The 24,163-nt window shown below is 47.3% G+C and overlaps 1 protein-coding gene and 1 long non-coding RNA gene across 3 annotated transcripts; one reads left to right on the top strand and one right to left on the bottom strand.

Moving 5' to 3' along the window:
• Positions 1-8,355: 8,355 nt before the first annotated feature.
• Positions 8,356-12,838, bottom strand: LOC123575776. The gene is made up of 3 exons (XR_006700991.1): positions 12,540-12,838; positions 9,904-10,048; positions 8,356-8,681 (listed from the first exon to the last, which is right to left on the bottom strand). It is a non-coding gene; the product is annotated as an uncharacterized LOC123575776 (long non-coding RNA).
• An 87-nt stretch (positions 12,839-12,925) lies between these two features.
• Positions 12,926-15,660, top strand: EIF1B (eukaryotic translation initiation factor 1B). 2 transcript variants are annotated; one of them, XM_045436467.1, is made up of 4 exons: positions 12,926-13,210; positions 14,170-14,333; positions 14,749-14,850; positions 15,261-15,660. In XM_045436467.1, exons 1-4 carry the CDS (start codon positions 13,180-13,182, stop codon positions 15,303-15,305), a joined length of 342 nt encoding a protein of 113 aa, XP_045292423.1. In that variant the 5' UTR covers positions 12,926-13,179; the 3' UTR covers positions 15,306-15,660. The 2 variants fall into 2 exon arrangements, with proteins under 2 accessions (XP_045292423.1, XP_045292424.1); XM_045436468.1 differs by having other exon boundaries at positions 12,968-13,210; positions 14,215-14,333.
• Positions 15,661-24,163: the final 8,503 nt, after the last annotated feature.

The following is a 24,163-nucleotide window of genomic DNA, read 5'->3' as shown; positions in this document are numbered from 1 at the left end:
GATAGTATACCCTTGTTGTCCAGTGCCAGATTTATTCTGTCCCAAAACATATCTTGTCTGAGACCCTCAGGGACTTTTTGATGGTAAAGATGCTGAGTTAACCATCTTGAGCCAATTACTATCCCCTTCTCTTTAAAGATAGTATAACCTTTTAGTATGATGATTACTATTAATGATCTGTCATCCAAGCTCCTACTGTAGGTTAAGTAGGTTTCTGGGGACATGATTTTACTTTTGGCCGGTGCAAATATGCCTAACAATGAGTTCTGCTGTGACAGAATTCTATTTTCAGTGATAAATAAAAGAATTAAATCCTTCTACCTAGTAATGTTTCCAGTATTTCCTTTATATCACACGTTGCTGATACAACATCAGGTGCCCATAGTAAGTTGAGATTTTTTACTCTTTCTACCTGGCCTGGACATGAGACGGTGTCTAACAGGCCTAGAAACATAAATAGTGTATTTATTGTACTTGTTTCAAAATAAAAAATAGATTGGACCTATTGCTTTAAGCTTAGTTATTTCACCTGAAAAGTTTTCCGGGGGTTCAAAAAAAAATATCTTAGGAGTATTTGAAAATGTATTTGAAATGTTATTTGAAAATCTAATTACTATGCTTCTAAAAATGAGTTCAAATGTTATTTCAAATGTAATTTGAAAATGTAATTAATATGCTTCTAAAAATGAGTTCATCCTTACGTTTCTTGACTTTTCAGACATTCTGTAATTATTTCCGTTTGCTCCAGCTCTGTGCATCACTGAGGTATGTTTATCCAATTTCTGCCCAAAGAGTACGAGGGAGTTAGAGCATAAGTCATCATGAGACTGGATCAGAAGCCCTGGATTCAAGGCTCAGCCTTGAAGCTGTGTGAGCATGAACAAGATTCTTAACCCCCCTCTTAGCCTCAAGTTCCTGCTATATAAACATAAGAGAGTATCACCTGCTTTATTTACCCTCATTTAATAAAATAATATATATATAAACGCTCTGGTTTGGACATTTTTAGCCAGAATAATTGTATGCTTAGAGTCTTAGGATTCAGACATTGAAATATATGTATAATATAGGGACAAGTCTTGCTTCTGTTTGGTGGCCTTAAAACTGCCAGATAGGGGCACCTGGGTGGCTCAGTCGGTTGAGTGTCTGACTTCGGCTCAGGTCATGATCTCGTGGTCGTGAGTTCGAGCCCTGCGTCAGGCTCTGTACTGACAGCTCGGAGCCTGGAGCCTGTTTCGGATTCTGTGTCTCCCTCCCTCTGACCCTCCCCCGTTCATGCTCTGTCTCTCTCTCTCTCTCTCTCTCTCTCTCTCTCTCTGTCAAAAATAAATAAATATTAAAAAAAAAATCTGCCAGATAAACCATCACATGTCTTGGTGTCTAACTGGAACCAAATTTATTTCTTAAACTGAAATCTGGAAAGGCTAGTATTTACATTTGGGACCAGGCAACTCATCTCCAGGACAACAATTTACACGTGACTGAGCCTCTCCATGTCACATAAGGCTCCAGGTAAATTAAAAAATCATGAATATCGGTCATCATAAACAAAAGAAAAGGTGGGAGAGGGTCCAGACAAGTATTTCCCCACAGCTCTCAATTACTGTGAATGAATTTTAAAGACCTGTTTTTTAAAACCTTTCTTACTATTTCAAAAGGGCTTTGCGTATTTACATACATCGCTTCATCTGATTTCCCTAGCAGGTCGTTTTGGCAAGTACTCTTTTTTCCCCCCATTAATTTACAGATGAAACTGAGGTTCAGAGAGGTGATGTTACATCCACGAAGCCATGATGTGGTAGACACAGTGAGCCTTTGGGCCTTTGGTTATTGATACGAATCTGCTCAGACGTTCCCATGATGGACCTTCACTAGCCAACTCTCCAGGCTGCTCGACCCCTTCCTTCCGTCGATCACCCTGCCCTGATGCTGCTGCCCAGTCTGGCCGGGTCTCCACCACGTGAAACGCATGCCCACCAGGAGTCGGTCACGTTTGCTCCCAAATCTGTTTGTGCAGGTTTTACATGTCACTGCAATTATCTAATTCAACTACAATAAAACTGAGTAAGTGAGTGCACACAGAAAGACGGTCGTCACATCCAGGATAAATACATGGGCTACTTTGGAAAAATGAGATAAAAGCGAATCGCTGAAGAAAATTACGGTCAAGTAAAGTACAAACAAAACCAACAAATGTTAGCGGGAAGTAGTCATAAAAATCTAGACAGAGTTTGCATTGAGAGCTTAAAAATACTGTTTAAGCGCTTACGTTAAAAACACAAAAAGAGGGGCGCCTGGGTGGCGCAGTCGGTTAAGCGTCCGACTTCGGCCAGGTCACGATCTCGCGGTCCGGGAGTTCGAGCCCCGCGTCAGGCTCTGGGCTGATGGCTCAGAGCCTGGAGCCTGTTTCCGATTCTGTGTCTCCCTCTCTCTCTGCCTCTCCCCTGTTCATGCTCTGTCTCTCTCTGTCCCAAAAATAAATAAAAAAAACGTTGAAAAAAAAATTAAAAAAAAAAAAAAAAAAAAAAAAAAAAACACAAAAAGAGGACGCCGTAACCAGTGTGTTATTGGTAGAATTTGTGATCCCAGGGAGCTCCGGTTAGTAAGCCGATCATCAAAAAAAAAAAGGCCTGAGCCCAATATTGAAAGACTATCAAATTACGTATTTTAGTAAAATGCAAACACATAGTATGTCTATCGCTGCTATAGATCTTCAACGGACTTTTTTGATTAGCAAACTCTACTGTAAACAGCCCAAAAATACCTGATAAGAGTGTCTATTTTACAACAGGTTCCAAATTCCTCCCCACAAACTGTAAGACCCCACAGTCCCTGGATCCAGCTTGGTGGAGAGGGAGCGCCGCCCAAGAATTTGCTTTTCCAGAACTTAAAGCAAAACATAACCTACAACATTGCCGCCCTTTGCTACTGTTGCTATGTAATGGGACTCCAGCATAGCAAGGCCTCTACCCCGAGATGGGTGGGGGATTGAGGGAGGCAGTTAAAACTGCTCTGCAGGATAAGGTACCAGAAAACGTTCACCTTCCCCCGATGAGTGGTTTCCTTGCCTGGAACACGGGGAGAGGATGAGCCACATGGCAGTGGGAGGGGTCTCAGGAGGCAATGATGCCTAACCCTGAACTTGGAAGTTGATCCCCAGCCCGTGCAATGCTGTAGCCTCTTGGGTTCTCTCCAATTTTTCCATAAAAGTGCTTTGCGCTATCACCCTGTGTTAGCACTGTTTAGGGAAGTAAGGGAGGAAGAGGGGCAAAGAACTCCGCCAGAGTCAGAACTGAAAGTAGGAGAGGACCAGGAGAATGCAGACCGCCAGAGAATCCTTGGGAATTGGAGGTAGGGTGCAGGACGGCCCAGAGTCCCGTGGGATTGGACTTGAATCCGTTTATTAACAAAAGGAAAAAAGGAAGCAGTAATCTCAGAAGACGCAGTGCTTGGATACGCCTAGATTACTTGTTTACGGAAATCACGAACTGCACTCTCCCTGTTTGCCAAAATGCAGATCAAGGCCGACAAAGACACTGTTACTGTGCCTACCTTCGAATGAAAGCTACGTGTCCAGGTATCATTCTACAAAGGCCCTAACTGTACTGAAGTGGTTATTTGCAAAAACGTGGTGGGAAGAAGAGCTCAGAAGTGTCCCCAGACGTGGCATTTAGGAAGAACATCCTCTTCGGGCACTTCCTGTTTGTACTTCACAGCTTTGAAAAGTGAAGTTCCTAATTGTTACTTGGTATAAATCCGTGATGAGTTCGTGTTGAAATTCCGCTGAGGAAGAAAAACATAAAACGCCTGTGTATTTGGGTTCCTTCGATCACCTATCTGCTCTGATTTTCCGTAACTTTTGAGTGTTTTCTCCCTTCCTTCCTCCCTTCGTTTCTTCTCTGCTTCGTTCCAGAAAGGTTGTAATAAGGATAGTTACAAAGACAGGGAGAAGGGAAAATTGGACGCTTATAGACAGGTTTGTAAGATTGAAAAAAAAACAAAAAAAACAAAAACAAAACACAGTTTTCCCGGAGTAATACAACTGTTTTGCTTCTAAAACCAGTGAAGCAAGTGTCTGAGGATTCTTATAAATAGACACTATGATATAAAAAACACACACACAGCTTGACAACGATCCGTAAGACAGATGACAGTGAGAGTCATTTGTGCCGGTCCCTTCCCTGTCTCTCAGCACAGGCTGATGACATCACCCAAAACAGTTCAGCAAGACCCGCTCTGCAGAGGGTGGGGGGCGGCAGGAACAAACTGAAACAATATACCCGTTCTCAGTTCCTCTGCTGACCTGATTTGATCCAGGGTTGGACTCTGGAACATCTAGAACACTACCCTCCACAGTGTTTCAATCAAACGACTGACAAAAATTGGGCAGCAACGAACACGTTGCTGGCAAAATGAGCACCGTGAGCTCAGATGCCTAATTTTAAAAGCGCAGAGGGCCCAAATCCAGGAGAAATGTTGCCGTTTTCGTTGCTTGTTCACGCAATGGTCGAAGAGGTCCAAAGGGATGAGCGTGTGTTTGGGGGGCTGAGCAGTAACTATTTGCCGACCAGCACGGGTGTATTTTAATAATTTAACAACTTGTATGGACGCAGTCACGTACACCAGCTGAATGTCAACCCTCCAACAAATACAACCAAATTCTAAAAAGCCAAAGAATGTTTATTTAAGACTTTTTAAACTTGAGCTTTACGGACTCTGCTTCCAGGTCCATGGGGAGAGTCCAGGAGCGTCGTTTATAAGGCAGACAATAAACAAGGCTAAATTTCACCAACTCTTCCCCTTAAAACTCCCATAGGATGCCATCTGTCACCAGTGTTTATGGCAAAGATGTGATGAGCCCAAGACAGTTGATGGACATCTGCCCGGCCAGGTGGCCTCTGAAGTGTCAGGAGACACAATGTAACATACTGTCAGTTTGTTTCTAGCACATCCTCCTACAGCCCACGTTGAGCGGGCCCAGCTTCTCCGGGATCACGGCTAGCACAGGAGGCATGATCCATGCCACAGACAACCCCAACACAGGGCACTGGGAAAGTCCACGCCCAGCTTCCCTGGGTCCGGGGGTTTCCACTCAGGCAGCAGCATTCTGCAGGCTGGGTTCCGCTTCATTGAACAGAAAACCCAAAATAGCAGAGGCTTAAACACGTGGGCTTCCTTCTGTCACGTAACAAGACCAGAGACAGGCAGTCCGTGGCCCCAGGCTCCCTCTATCATTCTGAGCCACCGGCGGCAGCACAACCATATGGCGAGGTCACCTTATCGTCCAAGATGGCGGTCACACTTCCAACATCGTGTATTCATTCGAGGCAGCAGGAAGGAAGAAGAGAGAAGGGCAAACCGGGCCCTTTTCTGAACCGAGTCGGCTTCCTTTAAGTGAATTCTTAGAAAGCCCACTCGACATTTGTGCCTATACCACATTGGCCACATCTAGCAAGGCCAACTGAAATGGAGTATATTCTCTTAGCTGGGCACACTGCAACCCAGAATGAAACTGGGTTTTGTTTGCTAAGAAAGAAGGGGAGAATGATACTAGGTAGCAACCCACAATCTCTGCCACAAATCCCAGGGCACAGAACAGCGAAACAACACAGCACGGCATTGCTGATGTATTATGCACGCTGGACTAACCCAAGTCAGGAGAGGAGCCAAAAACTCTGTACCACCAGACGCTCTCTCAAGCCAAAAGGTTCAATTTTAACTTTTTAATACAAAACACAAATTCCTTCCTTCCGGACCCCACTCTTTGACTCGGTACTAAACTCTTCCCCAAATGCCCCCTAAAGTGGAATAATCCAGGTCATGAGTGGCTCCACCGCTTTCTAATATTTTCCTAATTCACTGTTTTTTTTAATCACAATTCCATTAACATCATCCCACTGCCTGGGCAATCAGAAGTGAAGTATCTACAGATCAGCCTTGACTTTTTTTGTTTTTTTTGAAGATAAGCAATAAACGTGGATTTTTTTTTCTTAAGGGAAGACAGAAATCTCAATTGTCGGGGAACCTGGGCAGCTCAGTGGGTTGAGTGTCCAAGTCTCACAGTTATAAGATCGAGCCCCGCGTCAGGCTCTGTGCTGACAGCGTGGAGCCTGCTTGGGATTCTCTTTCTTCTCTCTCTGTTCCTCCCTTGCTTGTGCGCCCTCTCTCTCTCAAAATAAGTAAGTAAACATTTAAAAAAGGAATAATAGGTATTGGGGCACCTGGGTGGCTCAGTCGGTTGAGCGTCCGACTTCAGCTCAGGTCGTGATCTTGCCCTTCATGAGTTCGAGCCCGGCATTGAGCTCTATGTTGACAGCTCAGAGTCTAGAGTCTGCTTCAGATTCTGTGTCTCCCTCTCTCTCTGCCCCTCCCCCTCTCATGCGCACGCACACTCTCTCTCTCTCTCTCTCTCTCTCTGTCAAAAATAAACATTAAAAAAGAAATTTAAAGAAATAATAGGTATTGGGGCACCTGGGTGGCTCAGTCGGTTGAGCGTCTGACTTCAGCTCAGGTCATGATCTTGCCCTTCATGAGTTCGAGCCCGGCATTGAGCTCTATGTTGACAGCTCAGAGTCTAGAGTCTGCTTCAGATTCTGTGTCTCCCTCTCTCTCTGCCCCTCCCCCTCTCATGCTCTGTCTCCCTCCCTCTCTCTCTCTCTCTCTCTCTCTGTCAAAAATAAACATTAAAAAAGAAATTTAAAGAAATAATAGGTATTGTGACAAATTCAAGAACTGTCCCTAAGCTAAGGTAGAGCAACTGCTACCAGTGTTTCTGAATTTTTTAAAGATAAGCTAGGGGCGCCTGGGTGGCGCAGTCGGTTAAGCGTCCGACTTCAGCCAGGTCACGATCTCGCGGTCCGTGAGTTCGAGCCCCGCGTCGGGCTCTGGGCTGATGGCTCGGAGCCTGGAGCCTGTTTCCGATTCTGTGTCTCCCTCTCTCTCTGCCCCTCCCCCGTTCATGCTCTGTCTCTCTCTGTCCCAAAAATAAATAAACGTTGAAAAAAAAAAAATTTTAAAGATAAGCTAGAAATTCATATACTGTCCTTAAGAGAATAAACCTAAATTTCATACAATTTTAGTGAATATACTAATTCACGTTCAAAAAAATAATGAGTGGGCCCCCAGCACATACTGAATTACTCCCTAATTGGTTCAAATATATGTATCTTGTCACAGCACCAGGCTGCCTGATGCTATCACTTGGCCAATGAACTTGTACCCTTCATGGAGGGAGGAGTTTCAGGGCTGCTTCAGAACTTGGATAGGGTCACGGAACTGAGAAATAGGAGCTTGGTTATCATGAAGAGGAGATCCAATCACTTTTTTATTTCCAGTGAATGAGAACACCGTGGTTTTACACCTGCTTTGTTAGCAACGAAAACCCTGGCATTATGAAAAATTAGCGTTAGTGTATGTTTGACACAAGCTTTAGTGCCATCTCTATTCGTGAGTGATTTTAGGGCATCTATCAGCAACCACTGGAACTGTACTTCCCTGGTCCATGTGTTACATGTTTTCACCTGGCCAGATTTTCCTATTCTTTCCCTGTAAAAATACTAATAAATATAATGTGGCTCACAGTGTATGCTTAACCTCCATAAAGGAGTAAGAATATAGAATAAAGAGCATAGAATTTGGAGGCAGACAAACCCAGGTTCAGATCCTGGCTATGCCATTTACTGGCTACAGACTCCTGAGGAAGGAATACCCCTCTTTGTGTGTGTGTGTGTGTGTGTGTGTGTGTGTGTGTGTGTGTGTAAGTAATCAACTTCCTGAGACTCCCTTTCCTCATCTGTAAGATAGGATAATAAACCCACCTCCCAAAATTATTACGAACGGTAAAACAGTAACGTAAAGTGCTTAGCACATCTCCTGGCCCACATGGAATATACAAAATATTACTAGCAATTTTCTTTGGTCATTTAGTGCATGCCTCAGTTCAGAATATGCTTTCTTGCTTTTTTTTTTAATTTTTTATTTAATTTTTTTTAATGTGTTATTTTCATTTTTGGGAGAGACACAGGATGAGCAGAGAAGGGGCGGAGAGAGAGGGAGACCCAGAATCCGAAGCAGGCTCCAGGCTCCGAGCGGTCGGCACAGAGCCCAACGCGGGGCTCGAACTCACAGACTGCGAGATCATGACCTGAGCTGAAGCCAGACACTTAACCGACTGAGCCACCCAGGCACCCCTGTTTTCTCTTTTTAGCCATAAAGTAGGTCAACTCACACTTACCAAATACTCATAGTATATTTAACTTCCTACACAGTACTTGCAAATAACTAAGAAAATTTTCAATGTCTCAGGTATAAAAGTGGATAGGTGGGCAGACTAACACAACAGGAATTTAGTTAACGTAATTTACAGGCTGATTCATTTCTCTGCCATAAAGCAACCCAAAGTTTCCCTGCTATAAAATAGTACTTACAGAAATACACATTTGTAAAGGTCTTCTGAAGGACCAGTTTTTAGTACTGTAAGAAATGTGCACCATCGGTGGATAGAAAATTTGCACACACATACGTGTTCACCACTGTAGCACATCCACATGGCAAGGAACACCTTCACAGCGAAAGGTTTAACCTCAGGCTGGACGCCAAGGAGAAGCTCATCCATTTATTCCAAATACATGTAGTGGACTTTTGTTGTCAACCAAGATGAATTTCCTGAATTTACTCTCCACCTAAAATAACCAAAACAAAGGACACAATATGAGCCACCACGGATTTTCAAGAAACTCTATGTCAAAGGATAGCGATCCCTAAAAGATGAAAAACAAGTGAGGTGAGCCCTGTGACCACCGCATCTCACTGCCTTGAAAGAGTTTGGAGGGAAACACAGGCAGAGCCCAGCAGACTCCCTAAGCTAAGTAGAAACAGTGACGAGTCCGAGGCAGCTGGAGTTCATAGACAAAAGTCCTGGAAAGAGCTTCCGAGAAAGGGGGAACTCTGAAGAGTTCATGGGCCCTCCTCCAGTAATTGGCAGGATACTGATCAGCACATGAATATAAGGCAACCATGTGGAGCTTAGGCAGAAAGCACCCAAAAGGTTAGGGGAACACGTGCAATACCCCACACAGGGCTGGGAATAGCACCTGTATGTATCTCTTGCCGGTTCTACTTCTCTAGTTGAACACACACAAATACATAGAAAGGAATTTGTTACAGGGGATGATCGGCTTCTGTGACTGTAAGGGACCTTTAAGTAGCTTCTTGAGGACTGCATCTCTGCATCTGATGCAGAGTCCAGTGGGAAGGTAAGGGAAAGAAGAGATGATTCAGGCAAGCCGGAACCCTACAAACAGCCACCTGCTGGAAACGCACGAAGATGACCTGACGCTCGTGTCCTTTCTTGTTGCCTCTGAGCTTAGTGCGAGAGTAGACCACAGAAGCTGAACCTTGTGTCCCACCCAGCATGGGGTTAGTGTATCCGTGTGGGTCCTCTGAGAGGCAGACACTGAGATGGGTTCAGATGTGCAGGATGTGTGGGGGAAAGAGGGAGGAGCCAGAGGAGGTGACCCTGTGAAGGAGGAGGGAAGAAGGGTTGGATAAGAGACTCAGACCTCAGCCCAAGGTTAGGAAAGTTCACCCAGGCCAATGGAGAGTCCATGAGGAAAGGTGCCCATCAGTTGAGTCCCACATCTGGAGAACAGCCCGCACCAGCATCCCTGTTGCACAGTCATCTGCTGGGAGCAGCGGGTGGGAGGTGTGGCCTCAGCAGTAAGCAAGGTAGAATTCAGAGCCCAGTGTCTGGGGCTGTTGGTCAATTATGCATGCTGAAGCAGGGAATCTGAGTGGCGCATTATCACCCGCCTGCCACAGAAGGATGGATGAGGACCCAAGGTTCTAACCAGACAGTACATCTTCATAACTAGCAGATATAAAAAAGAGCCGCATAAAACCCACCATTGTCTTCGTGGCAGGCAAACTGCTGGGGATGCTGTTCACTACATCACAGCGTCTCCTTTATGAGGACCGAAGAGAAACTTCATCTACTGTGGCTCAGGGCCGGGCAAAGTCGTTCCTCCTGCACAACTGGTATGTTTTCATCCTGTAGACATACAAATTTTCCCATTGATTTTCCCTTTGTCTTAACCAGTTAAGACCCAGACCTGGGGTCTAACTTTAGCTTGGGGGCTTTTATTTTTCAACCATTCTATCTTTTTTCTATTCTTTCCTGATTCCTTTAGTCAATATTCTTTTTCCCTGCAGGTGATCTATAATCTTTTCTGAAATAAGGCGGGATATAATCATGTTCAACTAGGCCAGCACCTGTTAGAACTAAAAAGAGTAGTTTTTAAATGCTTCAGTTTATTCCTTTTACGGTAACTTTACATACAGGTCAACCCTTCTACTCTAAACCAGCCCTAATAGAAACAGTGAGCGACCCACGTGTAATTTTAAATTTTCTAGTAGCCACATCTTAAAAAGGAAAAGGAAATAAATGAAATGGAAACAATTTAAACCTTTGAAAGGCCGGTGTATACTTTATACTTAGAACATGTATGAATTTGGACCAGCCACACTACAAGTCCCCGCCCAGTGGCCACATGTGAAAAATGGTTCCTGTATTAGACAGTGTAAGCCTAAAACAGGCCTACCAATGACCAGAAAATCAGAAGAGTTTTTAAGATAATTGTATCTAACCTATGTGATTGCCTTTTATTAAAGATTTCTGAGGTCCTGGGGGTCTCTGACACAACACTAGGAAGTAGAAAGGAGTTCTCCCAGGAGTAATGATCAGGAAATCCCTAAGATACTGTGGGGGGTGTGTGTGTGTGTGTGTGTGTGTGTGTGTGTGTGTGTGTGTGTGTTTAACTTCTCTATGTATCTTTGTTATTTTATTCTTCACTAGACCACCCTTGTCTCCTTCTGAGAAACAATGTAATATAAAACAGCTAAGAAAGAAAACAGAAACAGATATGCATTTTGTATGTCCTGTGCTTCATTACAGTAGTGTTAAAAATTACTTTAAAACATGCTTACAGAGGTGTTAAAACCAAAGAACACAAACCATCATAGTTGTAATCAACAAATGGGCAACCAAAAAAAATGCCTGATTCTCCTTGTTTTGGAACCAGCTCTAAAACCTTATACCTAAGTTTGGATTTAAAAAGTAGTACTCATTTACATCAAGATTGGAAGACCAAAATTGTAGTAAGATACCTGAGAGTTAAGAATTTGAATTTTTAAGGCAAATTATTTAACCTAGGAAAGCCTCCATTCCTACATCTTTTCAATAGTTATAACTAAATCACAGAATGGCTATGAAAATACGTAATAATATTACGTATAAGTCCAACAGACAAATAGTAAGCATTCAGTAAGTGGTACCCGTCATCATTAGCTAGAAAAGATTATTAAAGCCAGGTATTCTTAACTTGGGGTCTACAAATACCTGGTCTATAGACAAAACTGCAGGGTTGTGGGGAATCCCAAAACGTGGATGGGGAAAAGAGATTACATCTACATTTTCGCTAACTTCTAAGCAAAATTCAGCATTTCCCAATTATGAATATTCACCACAATAGTATTAGAAGAACCTGTCTCTTTGCACTAATAGAAGTTACAGCTGTTTTCATGTTACATTTCTGATGTTACAGTTATGTCCAAATATCTTTTATCGTCTCTTTGAAATCTAGTTGTCGTTACCCCTGGTGCTAGATCTTAATGCGTGAGTAAAGAAACAATACTATGTTATCAACGTTTGCTTTTAATTTCGAGAAGCGTAGTTTGCTTTGTAATCGTCAATGTTTTATTTTATGCGCTTAAAGCATTATTCTGAGAAGGGGTCCATGGGCCTCACAAGACGGCCATGGCACCAAAAACAGGTTAAGAATCCCTACATTTTAGTCTCTTTCCTTCCAGAAAGCCAACCAAGTTGGACAATTGAGCACCTGCCTGGGTGAGCCCATTCCCAAAGTCTCAGGTTTGTTTTCTGTCCGTAGCTCGCTGGAAACGATATTACAGTCCTGGAACCCGACTCTGTATCAGTCAATTTGCCAAGCTCGCCTTCCATTTACGCCTGGCACCTGTCCTGTTCAAGGTCCTGTGTCCCAAGCTGACAGGCTGCTTTTCTGGTACGTTCGGATGACACAGCCCTGGCCCCCCGCTGGACGCCGGGCCCCTGGTGAAGCTGGGCAGTGAGTGTGCAGCGTGCTGCAGGCCCAGTAGCATCTGCGTCTCCTGGCAGTTTGTCACATTTGCCAATTTGCTGGCTCTCGGGGAACACCGCAGCCCTGAAACGCACCCGGGGCTATCAATCCGTGTTTTATCAAGCCCTCCGGGAGATGCACGCTGGACTTGGACAACCACCCGTAGGGAACGGGAGGGCGGCCCCACCCGGGGCGAGGGTGGGGGTGGGGGTGGCGGAGGAGCTCTCTCGCCTCCAACCTCGGAGCTGGCTCCCACAGCTGCGGACCAGGGACGGGGGTCGGAGTCGGGGGACGGAATTGCGACGCAAGAGGCGCTGAGCGGCGGCCGACGAGTCCCAAACCAGGGCCGGGGTGCTTGTTTTGCTCCTGCACCCCGATTTTACTTACATTCCCCCGAGCCTCGACGGTGAGTGATGGAGACTGTGCACCCAGCACCGACCCCTCGGCGCCGCAGCTGCACGGCGAGAGAAGGGGAGTCAGGGAAAGCGAGCGAGGCACGGGGTGCACAGCCCCCTCCCCCCCCCCCCCCCACTCCCCGAACCCCGCGGGCTCTGCCCCGACGGCGCCGAAGCCCCCGGTACCCTCCCGGCCCGGCCGCCGGCGCAGGAGGGCGTGCTCCCTGCCGGGAATTGCGGTCCCGGAAGCCCGCCGCCCCCGGGCTGGACGGGCTCTGCCGCCTCGAGAAAACTACAAGTCCCAGGATGCCCGGCGCGGGCGGGTCACGAGGGAGGGGCGGCGGGCGCGGCTAAATAGCCTCCGTCGGCCATTTTGTGGGAGAAGCCACAGCGCCGCCTCTTCTCTCGCGTCCTCGCCTCCGTGGCCGCCGCCTCTTCCTCCGCCTCCTCCTTCGCCTCTTCCTGCCTCCTCCCGGCTTCCGCCGCCGCCGCTGCTCCAGCCGAGTCGCAACCCCGGGGCAAAGCGTCTCCTTAGTTATTTACGTTTTCTCGCCACTGCAGCCTCCAGACACGGTGATCCGGGCGGGCCCCGCAGGAATTTTATCCCCTCACCGGCCTCACACTAGTATCGCATGTCCACTATCCAGAACCTCCAATCTTTCGGTAAGATCCGGCCGCCGCCCCCTGCCCGCTGCCCCCCGCGCGCCTGCCGGCCGCCCCGGCCCGCCCTCGGCGGGGCCGCCGGCCGCCCCGCAGCCCCGAGGACCACCCCACCCCGCCCCCCGCTCCCCGCCGCCCTCCCCGCACCCCGAGTGGGGCTTTGTCTCGGCGCCCAGAAAATGGCGACTGGGCCCCTGGCGACCCCCTCCCCGAGGACGGCCGCGGCCGCCGGGCCCTCCCCGCGGAGCCCCGGGCCCGGGCCCTGCCCCCGCCGCGCCTGCGAGCCCGGCCCGCCGCGCCTGGACCTGCCCTTCCGCTCGCGGGGCGCCGCGGGGCCGGGCCCCCCGGGGACCGGCGTCCTTGGGCGGTCGGAGCCGATGCCCAGCAGCTCCGGCGGGCGTCGGGTTGGAGACGCGGGTCGCGGCCTCCGATGGGCCCGGTTTCCTCCGCTGGCGTAGTAATTTGTAAAATGACGCCTTTGGGGAGACCCGTGCTCGTGCTTGTGCGTGGACGTGGGTAGGTTTCTCCTTTTCGCTGCTTCCAGACGCGGCCACGGTTAAGTGCTTGGGGTGGGCACGTTCGAGTGCCTCTGTTGTCATCAGAATGTAGGCGAGATGACGCACGTCTTTATCGTAGCTGTAAAATCGTGTTTTTGAAATCTCTTCCCCCCCCCCCGTTAGAGGACGACGCTCCCCGAGAAGTCTGCCTAGAATAGCGTTTTCTATTCGGATGTCGGGGGGCATCGGCCGTTCAAATGCGCCTCTTCCTGCGAGAGTACCTTGCCTGGAGGTTTTAGTAATGCCCCACCCCCATCACCGCCCCGTCCCCACCCGCAAAAACAGCAGAGGCACTAGAACCTTCTTTGCCGCTGGCCTGGATCGTAGTGGGCCGTACACCGGGGAATCACTTTCTGGAAGGTAATTCTTCTGCTTTGGCATTTTTTTGTGTGTGTCCCTTTGCAGACCCCTTTGCTGATGCAACTAAGGGTGACGACTTACTCCCGGCAGGGACTGAGGATTACATTCATATAAGAATCCAGCAACGGAACGGCAGAAAGACACTGACTACTGTCCAGGGCATCGCAGATGATTATGACAAAAAGAAACTTGTGAAAGCTTTCAAAAAGGTAAAGGTGTTGGGAAGAAAAGGTTAAACCACAGCTGCCGATGCGCTTCCGAGCAGGACACCCTTACTCGACTCCAACAGTGTGGGCAAAACCCATCAGGCTCGGAAGGGAAAGCCTGTTGGTTCTGGTAATTAACACCCAGGCGTTTATGGGTGGCCTCCCATTTCAAACTGAGATGTGAATGGCTTTCAAACGAAACGAAATGTGGAATACTCAGTTCTTGGTGTTCTAAGTAAAATCATTCCCCGCAGGTTTCCTGCTGATTCACTTGCAAATTAATTTGGGAGTGTTGGGGAGACCAAACGTGTTTCCTAAACATGATCAGCTCCACTCAAATGGTATATTGGTCTTAATGGTCGAAGTAAAACCTCCTTGTTGTATCTGACTCCATTGTGTGACGCATCTCCTTCTCCAGAAATTCGCCTGTAATGGTACTGTGATTGAGCATCCTGAGTACGGAGAGGTTATTCAGCTTCAAGGTGACCAAAGAAAAAACATTTGCCAGTTTCTCCTGGAGGTGAGTGATTGGGTGCTTTATGTACAACTTTGACATTGCTTCCAAAATTGTATTCAAGGACAATGTGAATTATCTCCTACTTCGTTAAAAAAAAAAAAAAAAAATCACGTGAATGAGGTAAATCCGTTAATTGAGAGAGAAATACAGTGTCGGTACTTACTTTAAAGGCAGCGGAACCTTTTCTGGTTTATTTTGTCATTCGAACGACGTGACCGTTCTTGTATCTGCACAGCCAGTTTTGGGGCACGTCAAGGTGTGTAAGCGTCTGTTGAATTGCTAACGGTAAACGCCATAAGGAACAGTGTTGCAACAGACTGTTAACCCTGATTGTTTTATCATCGGGGCTCCACGTTTTCTTGGGGCTGAAGTCCTGCATCCCTCAGAGCGATTCTGTTACGTTTGTTTTGCAGGTTGGCATTGTCAAGGAGGAACAGCTTAAGGTTCATGGATTCTAAAACGAACCCGAAGACGTGGAGAATTTCTTGAATGATTTTGTCCTCTAAACCCAGTGTGGCTGCCTCGTGAAATGACTCTCTGCAGTAAACGGACTTTTCATGTATTTAATCGTTCAAACTCCCATTCACACGTGCATGATTACAGAAAACATGGGGTATGTAGGCTAGAAACACACAAGAAAATTGCAGTAAGATGGTAACGAAACCCCGTATTCATCTTAACATGTTTCCAATGGAAAATATTTTGTTTTGAGTGTTTATTTGTTTATTGTTCAGCTTTTTCACCTGATTAAATGCTTTTTTGTTGTATTAAACCATGTATGTTGCAGCTTGACAATAAAGAAACATCTCTGAATCCTTTTGTGAGCAGTTAGGCTCCCAAATCTAAGCAAGTAAATACGCAGGTTTTGTCTTTCAGAGTTGGAGTTCTCCTTCTGCAAGTGTTCTTTCTGATTAGTTTTCACCTGCTGTTACACCCAAAGCCGGAGGGGAACCTTTGTTATGTAACCTGTGTTCTTCCTTTACTGACTTACAGATGAGAATGAGAACTGGAATATAAGCTCGGCCAGAGGCAAGATTTATCAGAAGGTGGTGTTAAAGTTTGAAAATAGGAAGTAGAGTTTAAATTCCCAGGTATTAGCACGTAGAATTCTTCTGTGTGTTTGTATTGCTGTTACTGGACTACCCACATGAATCTGTCCCTAAGTCCAGATGATACAGCAGGCTCCCGACCCCGAATAAGTTCAGTCACGTGCGCTGTCCTGCAAGTGTTGGCGGCTGGTGTCGCTGTCCTACAGATGGAAGACGAGGTGCAGATTAGCTTGCCGGGAGTGCTGGGCCTCGGGGTGCCCGCTCAGGGCTCCCGGGCCAGAAGATCTGTGTTCTTTCACTGCATCTTGGCTTCGGTAGGTGTTCCGCCACAGGAAGTGAGAGCCGTGGGTGATCTCGCAGGGGATTGGGGACGGTGTGAGAAATAGATTTGCAGCTCGAGTTCCACACTCCACTGTGGATGGTGGATGGTAATAATTTGCTCAGTTACATAAGCCATGCCGTTGAAACCATTCTGCCAAGACGCGTCCACAAGTGTGTCCTTCGGCCTGATGACGACGTGAGCGACGTCTCACTTGGGCCACCACGTGTACCAGCTGAACCTTTGCCCCTATTTTGAGGGTACTGCTTTTGGACCAGCAAAATGGGCCCCATAGTTGACCTTTTAAAGACACTAAGTAATAGACTTACCTTCTCACCCCATTCCTACTTAAGATTGGTCCTATTAAGTGAGAATACCAGAATACGGTGCCAGATTTAGCAAGCTCACTTCTGAAAAACAGTACAATTTGAACAAGAAGATTAAGCTGTTGAGCATTTTTCAGCCTCACTGAGCAATCCTCAATTTTCTATCCGTAACATTTTACAACGATTCCACCTCTAGTTGAGAGGTGCTGTGGAAACGGTTTATGAAAACGATAAAGCAGAAACCTGAGTTAACAGGTACATCCCAGAGTTGCCTTTTCATTGTAGCGTATTTAAGGTCGAGTCAAACTATTGCCCAGGAGAGAATTGACTTAAAACTGAACACAGAAAGGGTGCCTGGGTGGCTCAGTCGGTTGAGTATCCAGCCTCTGCTCAGGTCGTAATCTTGAGGTTCGTGAGTTCGAGCCCCATGTCCAGCTGTGCTGACGGCTCAGAGCCTGGAGCCTGCTTCGGATTCTGTGTCTCCCTCTGTCTGCCCCTCCCCTGCTCATGCTCTGTCTCTCAGCAATAAATAAATGTTTAAAAAAAAAAAAAAAAAAAAAGGGAAGAGGGAAACTTCAGATAAAAAGGGACCTCATCTGGGCTCCCATAGGTAAGCTCTCCCGTCAATGCGTCAGGCCACTCCCACCGCATGGATCAAAAACCTTGAGCAAAACTGGATATTTTTGAGGAGCACCTCTCTCGACCTCCCTTTAGCCTGTGAGCCCCAGATACCTGATTGGACTTCTCACCTGTAGGGCAATCCCCATCCTTAGAGCAAGAACAGATCATGTACCCTTTCCTCTCTGGTGTTCGCGATGCCACCGAAAGAAAGGACGTAACTAAGAGCTACGGATTTCTGCAATTTTACCGAAACTTCATCAAAGGATGAACTTGGAATAAACATCACCCTCACGTGGAAAAGCCCTCTGAGAGCCTTAGAGGTACGTAAACGCACAGGAGCAGGACCAACTGTGCTTGTCTGCTTCAGGGGCAGGAGGGACTAGGCAGCATTGTATAACCGAGGAGGGAAAATAGATCGCGTCTTAAACGCACCGAAAATAACTAGCCGAGGGGCGTACTTCCTTGTGCTTCTGGTGTGGGAGTATTTAGATCTGCAGTGTCGTAAGTGGTCTGTACTTTGAGGACGCAACATGGAAAATACTGAATAGAGGACGAGGACATTTGTCCCTGAACCTCTAGACTTGGCAGAGGTCTTGGCGAAGCCTTTAGGAAACGAACCTTTGGTTGAGGCGCAGCCTGGAGGAAAGGGCTACTAGCAGTGACGTCCTCTGCCCTCAGATCTCAGAAGCCCTGAGGCAGAGGAGAGCCTGGAGAAGCGGCCCGGCTCTAGGTACCAAGGATTCAAGTAACAGTGGCTGTTCTCAACCATCCTCGGAAGGGGGCGACTCTTCACACAGAAGAACAGTTCTTTTCCCAGTCACACAGCAGTGGAAGTAAGAAACACAGAACGTGAATAGATTTCTGTGTGCCACCTGCCACCGGCTGGGCTCCAGCTAAAGGAATGGGTAGCTCGTGCAAAAACCAGCCTCACCAGATTGCCCACAACCTCATTAGGGTTGTTCCACTGGGGCTCCTGAGGATTCCCCTTACCAAGCCAGAATTCCTTGGGGGGGGGACAAGGGAGGCATGGCCCTGCCGTAACGAAAACCAAGGGAATCTTCATCTGCGGGGATTGCAACCAGCTGCCCTTGCTCGACAGGCAGGTGGTAGCCAGGTGACACGATGCTTGTCTGGGGTCAAGGGACCAAGCAAATCAGCTACGATTAAGCAGGAGTGAAACCATGTAAAGGGCCCTCAGCGTTGACAGCTCCTTTCGCGTGGCCATGTTGGCGTTTAACTCCCTTCATCTGGATAATGGAAACTTGGAAAAAGAAACACCATTAATCAGAGGAATGGCTGCCTTTCCTCACTCGTGGAGAATCATTCAGAGTGGAATTAGTGCCAGAAAGGGGAGAGAATTTCCAACTGTCCTTGGAGCCTCCTCATCCAGGCATCATCGTGTTCGATGCCATCCAGCCAGTGGGGAGCCTCTCACCTGCACAGAGAACTGGAATGCCCAGCTGAAGTCAGCCTTGGCTGTGAGGATGCCTGGGGGTCAGGCAGCTCACCGAGCGGCTCATCAGTCTGATTTTGAACCTAGCAGGGGGAGCGGTAAATCTGCCGCGGTCTGTAGTTCTCCCGATGAATTGAGGGCATGATTGGAATTATGGTTGGTGCCTTCATCTCAAAGGAATGAACAACCTACAGACGTTTTTCATGCAAAAAGCAAGTATACACATAGGTGCCATTCATTCAAGGCACAAAAGGGGACTAAAGTTCAAAGCCAAAATTCCTCACGGGGAATCTAAGTGATCTCAGCCCCCCAAACGGTGCTTCAGCTGAAGCTCTCTTCTCTAGCCTGGCGGGTTTCACAGGGCCTCTGGGCATACAGAACGGTCTTAAAGGAGGCTAACTGTAACCCTCAGGTTTGTCTCCACGTGTTCTTCACACATTTTTTTTTTAATTTTTTAATGTTTATTTATTTTTGACAGAGAGACAGAGCATGAGCAGGGGAGGGACAGAGAGAGAGGAAGACACAGAATCCAAAGCAGGCCCCAGGCTCTGAGCTGTCGGCACAGAGCCCGACCCGGGGCTCAAACCCACGAGCCACAAGATCATGACCTGAGCAAGATCATGACCTGAACCCAAGCCCGACGCTCAACCGACTGAGCCACCCAGGCGCCCCCTTCACACATTCTTATCAGGACCCCAGGTGCACGCGACAGCAAACAGCACGGCAGTGGAGATAGAATCAAAAAGTACTTTAATCCATGTAAACCATGACAAATTCCGCGGAGAAGACATCGCCAAGGATTTGGAGAGAAGCATAACTATTTGAAGTAGGCAAGAGGCCCACCTACTCCCTGGTCACGAACGGAGTGCCACTGTCAGCTCTTTGTTGCCATCGACTTGTTAAAAACACAGGAAATGTGAGCCCAATATTCAGATTGGACTACAGGAGCCCCTAGCGACCTCCTTGGTAGACCAGGATTGTTGAAATAAAACCTCATAGGGTGCAGGGGCGAGTTGGGCTATTAAAGAGACCGGGAATTAAATGGGCAGGTGAAAAGGGGAGGTGATTGGGGCAAGTGTGTAGCCCTTTCCCGCCCCCTTGTGGCCACTTTAAGTAAAAACGATAGCTCCTGGAAGGCAGTTCATAGTAAACTGCTGAGGTTTAAGTTGTTGGGGGGGGGGGGGGGGGGGGGGATCCTTAAAGCACCAGCTGACGACTCTAATTTTGTCGCCCCTCGCGTATTAGGCCGAAATTGGTCCAGCCGATCTTTTATCACTGCAATCCATAAAAACCTGTTGTGATCTGCTTTTACGTGGGAGAGACCAGAAAACGTTTCTGCAGCCTCACCCAGGGGAAGCATAAAGCCACCTCACCTACTATCGACCACAATGTTATTAGAAGGAATTTAACTCAAACGTAAACAGAGACATCTGTTTAGAGCCTCCAGAGAACAAATGCTGCTCCTAAACTGTCACCTGTTGAAGAACACAGCTGGAGTTTTATACACACAGAGAGAGAGAGAGAACTCAAATATATAGTGCTCTCGATTTAAACCTCTGTCGCAGGTTACTGTGCCTTTTTGGCTACTAGAGGCACACCCACATAGAGGGTCAGCTGCACATCAGCGATTTTTATCTGGGAAAAGTACTGACAGGATTCCCTAAAAGCTCGTAAGGCCACAATACACGATGCCGTTCCATTAAGCCTGGAGAACCCAGAACAGAACTCATCTGGAGAGGCTCAACGTCACAAGCAGGGGAGACGTAATGAGGGCTCGGGGCGACACGGAAATTGTACTGTAGGGATCTGATCCTACGTGATCAGCGTCAGCACCATGAGCTGGGCCCCCGACCCTGAAGATGCCTTATAAAATTCAAATGAGATTACGTCAGTTCCCTGCACAAAATCTTTGCGAACACTGTGCTTAATATTAATGCCGAACATATTCTAGGGGCTTACGGGGTCCCAGTGACATGTTCCCTGCCTGCTTCCTGTTCTACACCTTTGACTCTGCACTCTGCTTCGGGACATACTGGTCCCCTGCCTTGGTGCTTCTGCACTCGCCGTTCACTTTGCCTGGGATGCTCTGCCCCCTCTCCATCTCCCTCCTTGTCACTCCATTTTAGTTCCAACCTCAGGGAGGCCATCGCGGACTGTCTAGTCCTCACAAGCCCCCCACCGTCCCTTGCTAACAAAACACCCTGTAATTTGCTTTCTTCATAGTACTTCTATTTATTCAAAAGTATCTTGTTCATTACTTGTTTGCTGGTTTCCTTTCCCTGTAAGGTCCAGGAGAGATTCTTGCAGGAGACGCTGTCCGTGTCCCTCATTCCCTCGGCACTCACCATTCCTGTGCACGTTCCCTGGGTGTTCCATCTACAAGCAGCTGTGGCCTTTGCTTGAGGGCTTTCTCTGGCCACAGGAGCACGCTGGGCCTGCACGGGGAAGGGAATTAACGCCTGCACCTTGCCCCTTACTTCGGTGGCCCTCAAACAGTGACTGGTGGGAATTGGTATATTGTACCCCGATCCCTCGCCCGCAGATGGGAAAACTTGGAAGCATGTTCTATCCTGGCTCCCAGAATTCCCCAGCAAGCTGGGACCTCAGGTGCCCATAATAATAACCTATCGATATTGCGTCCTTGATCGGCTTTCTTTCTTTTCCTGTCTCACGTCCCCATTCTTCTGCCAATGCTTTCTGAGCTCACCTCCCAGATAAACTACGGGCACTGAAATCCTCATCGCAGCCTTCCGTGGGAACCCAACCTAAGACGCCCCTGTATCTCTCACCCCCAGTGCTTAGAACGTGGTCTGGGAAACCATAGATGCTCAGTAAATACTTGTTGAATAAATGATTAAGTCTTCCTTCCTTTGACCTCCACTCACCCTTTGGGAAATTCCAATCCAATTAGATAACTTAGCTGCAGATCATTCCGGTTGCGAAGGCATTTGGAGCCCACCCATCCCCGAAATGGGAAACGGCTACACTTTTTGTCATCAGATTGTTTGAACACAATTCTTCCTGGCGAGCTGTCTCCTCACCCTGCCTGTCACCCATGCCGTCTCCCTGGAGTGGGGGCAGAGGAGAGGAATTCAGACGCAGGAGAGAGAAAGCTGGCAGGATGCCTGGCGGAGGCATATCCTACCAGGGCCTTGGGGAGACGGGGACGCTGGGCCCCGCTGGCATTCACCAGCATTACCTAGTGCCTGGCCCTGCCAAGATGCTGGATGAGACTTAGTTACATTCTTCTCACAGGCCTTCTATATCACAATGGGAATCCACTGGGGGAAAGAATGGATTGTTTGGTTGCAGGTGTTGGGAAATTTGGCTAAATGGAGAAGAAGTTGGGTCCCCACTTCGCGCGATGAACAGTGGTGGATTCCAGACGGATCAACGATCTAGTTGTGAAAAGCAAAGACTTAACGATAATCAAAAAAACGTAGTAGGGTATGTTGTGACTTCGAGACGCAAAAGATTTTTCTATTGTAAAACATACCTAAGATGCAATTTACCATCTTAACCGTTTTGAGGTGCGGTCAGTGGTATTATGTGGATTCACCTTGGGTCGCCACCACCACCGTCCTTCCATGGAACTCTTCTCATCTTGCAAGACTGAAGCTCTGTGCCCATTACATAGTAACTCCCTCTTCTGCCCTCCACCCACCCCCCCACCGCTCCTGGCAACCACCATTCTGCTTTCAATCTCCATACATTTGACCATTCTAGATTCCCCGTACGACTGGAGTCCGACAGCATTTGTCCTTTTGTGCCTGGCTTAGTTCATGTGGCACATGATGTCATCGAGGTTCATCCGTGTTGTAGCAGGTGTCAGAACGTCCCTTAATTTTTAAAATTTATTTTGTATACTTTTTAATTTTTTTTTAACATGTATTCATTTTTGAGAGACCGAGTATGAGCAGGAGAAAGGTAGAGAGAGATCGGGAGACACAGAATCCGAAGCGGGCTCCAGGCTCTGAGCCATCAGCACAGAGCCCGATGCAAGGCTTGAACTCACTGACTGCAAGGTCACGACCCGAGCCAAAGTCGGACGCTTAACCGACTGAGTCACCCAGGCGCCCCTATTTTACTTTTTTAGAGAGTAAGAACGTGCGAGAGCTGGGAGAGGGGCAGAGGAAGAGACAGAGAGAATCCTAAGCAGGCTCCACACTCAGCCCAGAGCCTGATGTGGGGCTCGAGCCCACAACCCTGGGATCATGACCTGAGCTGAAATCAAGAGTTGGACGCTCAACCAAGCCACGCAGGTGCCCCTTTCCTTTCTTTTTAAGGTTGAGTAATAATTACTCCGTGGTATGTATGTGCCACGTGTGGTTCACTCCTTCATCCATTGGTGGACACTTGGGTTCCTTCCACCTTTTAGCTATTGTGAATAAAGCTGCTATGAATATGGCAGAAAAGGAATTTTGTAACAGGACCCAAAACAAAGGATAAGGAGACAAATTGATGGTTTGGTCGCCATTAAAATTAAAGACTGTGGTTTGTCGAGGGGCGCCTGGTGGGTCAGTAGGTTAAGCGTCGGGCTCTTGGTTTCGGCTAGGTCACGATCTCACGGTTTGTGCGTTTGAGCCCTGCATCTGGCTCTGCGCTGACAGCGTGGAGCCTGCTTGCGATCCTCTCTCTCCCTCTCTTTCTGTCCCTCCCTTGCTTGCTCTCTCTCTTTCTCAAAACAGATAAAGTTACCAAAAAAAAATTGAAAACAAAGACTGTGTTTTGTCAGAAACACACCAGGCGAAGTTCACAGACAATAACAGAAGATATTACAAAGCCTAAAACCTATGAAGGTTTAGCGCTAAATTCTAGAATATATAAGGAATTCTTGCAAATCAGCAAAGAAAGCCTTTTGTACTTGAGAATGATTTTTATTTCCACAATGTTCATTGGAGGATTTTCTGCCCTCTTCTGACTATTTAAAATCCGGCACCTTCAAAAATTTGGCCCCACATCAGGCCAAATTTTTACATTTATGCTTTCAGAAACCAAACAAAATAAAATCTAAAACAACAAAGTTTAAAGACACAACCAAACTAAAAAGAAATATTTTCAATATATACCAAGGGGTTATTAAGCTTCTTTCAAAAATATGCACATATCATGGCTTTCAGAAAAAAAAAAGAGGAAAATGTTTTACCTCCATTTGAGGGAAGACAGTTTCGTGTTTTGGCTATTAGAAGTGGAGATAATTAAATGAAAGAATAAACTTTTTGTTTTTCATGAAAGCTTGAACTTTTTTATTGTTACCTCTGTAATGTGTGGGGTTTTTTTGGGCCTTTTGGAAAACACAGAAAATCCAGAAGAGCTTAGAGAAAAAAAAGTTACCCATAATTCCACCATGCAGGGGAGACACTGCACCACATAAGTATATAACCTTATAGCTTTTTGGGGGTGCCCAGGTGGCTCAGTCGGTTAAACGTCTGACTCTTGATTCGGCTCAGGTCATGATCTCATGGTTCATGGGATCGAGCTCCTCGTCAGGCCCTGTGCTGATAATGCAAAGCCTGCTTGGGATTTTCTCTCTCCCTCTTTCTGTGCC

Source organism: Leopardus geoffroyi, chromosome C2 (assembly GCF_018350155.1).
Source record: "Leopardus geoffroyi isolate Oge1 chromosome C2, O.geoffroyi_Oge1_pat1.0, whole genome shotgun sequence".
Lineage (NCBI taxonomy): Eukaryota > Metazoa > Chordata > Mammalia > Carnivora > Felidae > Leopardus > Leopardus geoffroyi.
The sequence above is the reverse complement of the archived record's forward strand: the minus strand, read 5'-3'. Positions and strand labels throughout refer to the sequence as shown.

Coding starts and splice junctions, on each gene's coding strand:
- EIF1B (XM_045436467.1), top strand. CDS start 13,180: ATGTCCACTATCCAGAACCTCCAATCTTTCG. Junction 13,211..14,169: donor CCAGAACCTCCAATCTTTCG/GTAAGATCCGGC, acceptor GTCCCTTTGCAG/ACCCCTTTGCTGATGCAACT. Junction 14,851..15,260: donor TTTGCCAGTTTCTCCTGGAG/GTGAGTGATTGG, acceptor TTTGTTTTGCAG/GTTGGCATTGTCAAGGAGGA.